The following is a 5,260-nucleotide window of genomic DNA, read 5'->3' on the forward strand; positions in this document are numbered from 1 at the left end:
TGCTGAGACGTTAGTTATGTGTCATTTACATAAATGATCTGGATGTCAATGTACAAGGTATGATGAGTAAGTTTGCCAATGACACAATATTGAGAGGCATTGTTAATAGCGAGGAAGTTTGTCAAAAATAACAGAAGGATCTTGATCAGATGGGTAAGTGAGCTGAGGATTGGAAAATGCAATTCAACACAGAGAAGTGTGAGGTTTTGCACTTTGGAAGTCAAACCAAGGTAGGACTTGCACAGGAAGTGTTCAGGTCCTGAGGAGTGTTGTGGAACTGAGGCACCTTGGAATACAAGTACATGGCTCATTGAAAGTGATGCCACAAGTGGACAGGGTGGTGAAGAAAGCATTTGACATGCTGGCCTTTATTGGTTGGAACATTGAGTATAAGAGTTACGTTACAGTTGTAGAAGTTGCTGGTAAGGCCACATTTGGAGGATAATGTACAGTTTTGGTCATCCTGTTAAAGGAAAGTCATTTTTAAACTGGAAAGTGTGCAAATAAGATTTACGAGGATGTTGCCAGGGCAAGGAGGCCTCAGTTATAGGGAGAGGTAAGCCAGGAGAGTACTTTATTCCTTGGAACAGAGGAGAATGAGGTATGACCTTATTGATGTGTGTTACATCATCAGAGGACAGTTAGGATGAATGCATACAGTGTATTTTTTCTGCAAGAATAGGGAATTGAAAACTAGAGGGCAAAGGATTAAGAAGGACATGAGAGAGTGGTGCATATGTGGAATCAGTGAAAGTGGTTGAGGCAGGTACAATAGGAACATTGAAAAAAACATTTGAATAGCAAGGGCTTAGAGGGACATAGACCAAATTCAGGCAATTGGAACCAGCTGAATCAGCACTGTGGTCAGCATGAACCAATTTGACCTGAAGGGCCTTTCTCCATGCTGAATGACCTCAGACTACAATGGGACCTTGATCAAAAGGAGCAATGGGCTGTGGATTGTCAGATGGAGTTTAATCTTGACAAACATGAAGTGCTACATTTTGTTAGGGAAAATCAGGGCAGGACTGGCAGACTCCAGAGAAGCTCCAGGGAAGCCAAACCAAAGGGTCTTCGAGTGCAGGTTCATAGCTCCTTGCAATGGAATTACAGATAGACAGGTCAGCAAAGAAGGTGTTTGATACACTTGCCTTTATTGGTCAGTGCATTGAATGTGTGGTTTGGGAGGTCATGTTATGAATGTACAGAACATTGGTTCAGCTTCTGAGAAAATGCATTCGGGTCTGGTGTCCCCTTAAAATGGGAAGAGGTTTTTAAACTTGAAAGAGTTCAGAAAATGTTTAAAAGATTGTTGCTACGGTTGGAGACTTGGCCTTTGGGGAAAGACTGAAGAGACAGGGTTTGTAGGGGCTTGTTTTCCACGGAGTGTTGGAGGCCGAGTGGTGACCTTCCAGAAGATTATAAAATTATGAGCAGCATGGATAGGGTGAATAATCAAGTTCTTTTGCCCAGAGTAGAGGAATCCATAACTCGAGGGCATGGGTTTAAGTGGAGAGGTGAAATGTTGAAGAGCAACCTAAGGTGGGCAACAATAGCTAGCAGCGAGTGGTGCATAACTGGATTGAACTGCCAAAGGACGTGGTGGAGGATACGACAATGACAACATTTAAATGGCTTCTGGATGGGCACAAGATTAGGAAGGGTTCAGAGTGGTATCGGCTAAATGCTGGTAAATGGGACTAGATTAATTTACGATATCTGATTATTATGGTCGAGGTGGACCCAAGAGTGCTGTACATCTCTATGACTGTATGACAGGAACAGATTGTGAGAGAGTGATAATCATTCACACTGCATAAACAGACAGGGACGGATAGATAACAGCACTCGCATTTTCACATAGGAGAGACTGACAGATATTGGACAAAACTATCCTTCAATAAACCTGAATCTCTCAATGACACAAGTGTCCTGCGGAACTCAGAGAGAGATGAAATAAAATAATATTACACAGAAAGATTACTTTGAGTAGAACAAAACACACTGCCACAATTAAAATCTCTCAGATACTGTGTTCAAGATATCATTAACTGACAATAACCGGTTGATTTGCGAGTGAGCTCGGAGTTTGTTCCGTGTACAGAATTTGGTTTGTGTCTCGCATTTCATTGAAGATCCTGATAGATCCGCATTGTCTCCATAAACTAACCAATCACAGCGAGGATGATGTCATGCTCCGACATTCTTTTTAACTGTCCAATCATGAACAAGACTTTCCCCCATCCCTCATTAGCATTGCTGACGCGGTAAGGCTATAAAAAGCGAGCTCCGAGCCCGTTTTCGCTTATTCTGTGTCTGAAAGTGACCGTCACGATGGCAGATGAGAAGAAAGCGCAGGCAACTTCCAAGAAGGGCGCCAAGAAAATCATCAAGAAGGCGCCAGCGAAAGGCGGTAAGAAGAGGAGAAAGTCCAGGAAAGAAAGTTACGCCATCTATATCTACAAAGTGATGAAGCAGGTTCACCCCGACACCGGCATCTCCTCCAAGGCCATGAGCATCATGAACTCGTTCGTCAGCGATATTTTCGAGCGTATCGCGGGGGAGGCTTCCCGCCTGGCCCATTACAACAAGCGCAGCACCATCAGCTCCCGGGAGATCCAGACCGCGGTGCGGCTGCTGCTGCCCGGGGAGCTGGCCAAACACGCCGTGTCGGAGGGTACAAAGGCGGTGACCAAGTACACCAGCTCCAAGTGAGACCCCACATTGTGCTGAGAAAACACATCCAAAACCCAACGGCTCTTTTCAGAGCCACCCACAACTTCGCTGAAACAGCTGAACCAACTTTTTGCAAATGATTTTCGGTATGTATTAGTAATGTCAGTCGGCTTTTTAAAAATAATGTAATTGTTTTAGAACTTGATGTGTGGTCCCTCATCTGCCCTTTATTTTAGGTTGCAGCCATACCCTGTCTCGTTTCCCTGTATCTGCAAAGAGCATAATTATCTCCAATGCATCATGTATCAACAACTTCCATTTTTTTTCCAAGTTCCTCTTTCACACTTGATGACCCCGGGAAACATAATTAACATCGAATCCCATGAATAGATTTTACAATCTACTTGCTGTTGTTAATTTTACAATGAACCGAGATAAAGCCAGAGCAGCTGCTGAATTGCGATAGCAAGTGTGAAATATTCAAGGCTATCCTCCGGTCTCCGCTCTCTTTCGAGGGTTTGGGTGGCTCTGAAAAGAGCCTTTGGGTTCGCTGGAAAAGGGACGATTTGCTCAGCCGCCGAATCCATACAGAGTGCGGCCCTGGCGTTTCAGAGCGTACACCACATCCATGGCAGTCACCGTCTTGCGCTTGGCGTGCTCAGTGTAGGTCACCGCATCCCTGATCACATTCTCCAGGAAAACCTTCAGCACCCCGCGGGTCTCCTCGTAGATCAAGCCCGAGATGCGCTTGACCCCGCCACGGCGAGCCAGGCGCCGGATGGCTGGTTTCGTGATGCCCTGGATGTTATCACGGAGCACTTTGCGGTGCCGCTTCGCTCCGCCCTTTCCCAGGCCTTTACCTCCCTTCCCTCTTCCAGACATCACGCTTCTTCACTCCAATCGCTGCCGAATAAGACCCGAGGTGCCTCACCTTCCTTTTTTATATAGCCCGCCCCGACCTGACTGAGAAAGAGCTGACAGAGAGTGAGAGGCGGCCCGGGCAGGCAACTGAGTGACAGGCAGAGAAATGTCCAGCTCCGCCTCCAGCTAACTCCCGCCCCCAACTGGATCTGGAACTGAACCTTTTCTCCACAAGGGCAGTGAACACAAGGCCCGGCAGAAAACCTGCAGAATCAAGTTTCACGATGAAAGATAGTAAAAAGGCGGTGAGCAAGAACACCAGCTCCAAGTGAGACACCACATTCTGCTGAGATAACACATCCAAAACCCAAAGGCTCTTCTAAGAGCCACCCACAACTTCATTGAAAGAAGCTGAGACATTGTCTCTATTACTGGTTTGCTTGAGCTCACAGGCTCCTGAGAAAGGGTAACTACGCTGAGCGTGTGGGTGCCGGAGCGCCGGTCTATCTGGCTGCGGTGCTCGAGTACCTGACGGCTGAAATCCTCGAGCTGGCCGGTAACGCGGCCCGGGACAACAAGAAGACCCGCATCATCCCCAGGCACCTCCAGTTGGCCGTGCGCAACGACGAGGAGCTCAACAAGCTGCTGGGAGGGGTGACCATCGCTCAGGGCGGGGTGCTGCCTAATATTCAGGCCGTGCTGCTGCCCAAGAAAACCGCCGCTGGGGGCGCCACTAAAAAGTGAAGAGACCGTTCTGTAACTTGACAATCCAAAGGCTCTTTTAAGAGCCACCCACAACATCAGTGAAAGAAACTGGACCCTCACCACAGCCGAGTTAATTTTAATGTCCTCTGTATTACTGGGAGACTGGTAACACAATACTCACCCTGCCATTATTGTTAGTGTTATTGAGCTATTATCCGCCCGGACGGAATGTATCCATGAGGTAGTTTCCTGTAATTGTATTGGAAAGATCTGACACTGTTAGAGGAATAGCAACAAGTTTAGAAATCGGGAAATAATAACCCTGGAAGCCGTAAAACAATTCAGTATCCCTTGAAAATATGCATTCGACCAGATAAAACTATCTGTGGTACGGTAGCCCTTCCGCCTGTGCTGTTTTTCCTCTTCTCGGGTCTCCGTTCTCAATGTAAGGTTGTGGTGGCTCTGAAGGGGGAATGGAGGCTGCCCGTTTACCACTTAAGCAGTTGTTGACCGTGTGCTGTATTTTGTGTTGAATGTTTGATTTTTAAAGATTTGAGATTGTTCAATTTGTTTTATTTCAACATTGGGTTTTTTTTTGATGAATAAGCTGAAACGAGTATTTAAAACAAACGAGCATCTAATCGATGGTTCTGGCGATTCCATTCTAGGATGACTGATACCAATGCTTATGGGTAGAATTTAATCGAGTGGATTGCCGTGGTTTATATATAGGATACTAAATATGAGTGTGAATGACAGGCTTCGATATCCTTTTGCAATTTAATGTTACACTGTTTGAAATGCTCCCTAGGGGGCACTGTATCATATCACATGCAATCACAAGGAAATAGTCAATGTGAGACCTGCACCCAACGGTGAGATGGGAGTGAATGAAGCCAAGAGCTTTGTTTCATTTGCAATTCTCTTTTATGTTTATATTTAGACAATTGAGATTTGAAAGTCGTAACAATTTAGTATGGAATTGGAGAAACTGTTAATTTGTGGAATGAACTCAAAT

The 5,260-nt window shown here is 45.7% G+C and overlaps 2 protein-coding genes across 2 annotated transcripts; both read left to right on the plus strand.

The window, feature by feature from the left end:
* Positions 1-2,323: 2,323 nt before the first annotated feature.
* On the plus strand, positions 2,324-2,715 carry LOC132207218 (late histone H2B.L4-like). Its single transcript, XM_059642449.1, has one exon. It carries the CDS (start codon positions 2,335-2,337, stop codon positions 2,713-2,715), a length of 381 nt encoding a protein of 126 aa, XP_059498432.1. The 5' UTR covers positions 2,324-2,334.
* A 1,106-nt stretch (positions 2,716-3,821) lies between these two features.
* Positions 3,822-4,303, plus strand: LOC132207152 (histone H2AX-like). Its single transcript, XM_059642327.1, has 2 exons — positions 3,822-3,865; positions 3,990-4,303. The coding sequence occupies exons 1-2, from the start codon at positions 3,822-3,824 to the stop codon at positions 4,279-4,281; spliced, it is 336 nt and encodes a 111-aa protein (XP_059498310.1). The 3' UTR covers positions 4,282-4,303.
* The last annotated feature ends 957 nt before the right edge of the window (positions 4,304-5,260 follow it).

This window comes from Stegostoma tigrinum, chromosome 44 (assembly GCF_030684315.1).
Source record: "Stegostoma tigrinum isolate sSteTig4 chromosome 44, sSteTig4.hap1, whole genome shotgun sequence".
In the NCBI taxonomy this organism is placed as follows: domain Eukaryota; kingdom Metazoa; phylum Chordata; class Chondrichthyes; order Orectolobiformes; family Stegostomatidae; genus Stegostoma; species Stegostoma tigrinum.

What these genes read in the sequence shown, in the direction of transcription:
- LOC132207218 (XM_059642449.1), top strand. Translation starts at nt 2,335, where the DNA reads ATGGCAGATGAGAAGAAAGCGCAGGCAACTTCCAAGAAGGGCGCCAAG.
- LOC132207152 (XM_059642327.1), top strand. Translation starts at nt 3,822, where the DNA reads ATGAAAGATAGTAAAAAGGCGGTGAGCAAGAACACCAGCTCCAA. An exon ending in AGCAAGAACACCAGCTCCAA is followed by an intron (nt 3,866 to 3,989) that starts GTGAGACACCAC and finishes TTGAGCTCACAG; the next exon opens with GCTCCTGAGAAAGGGTAACT.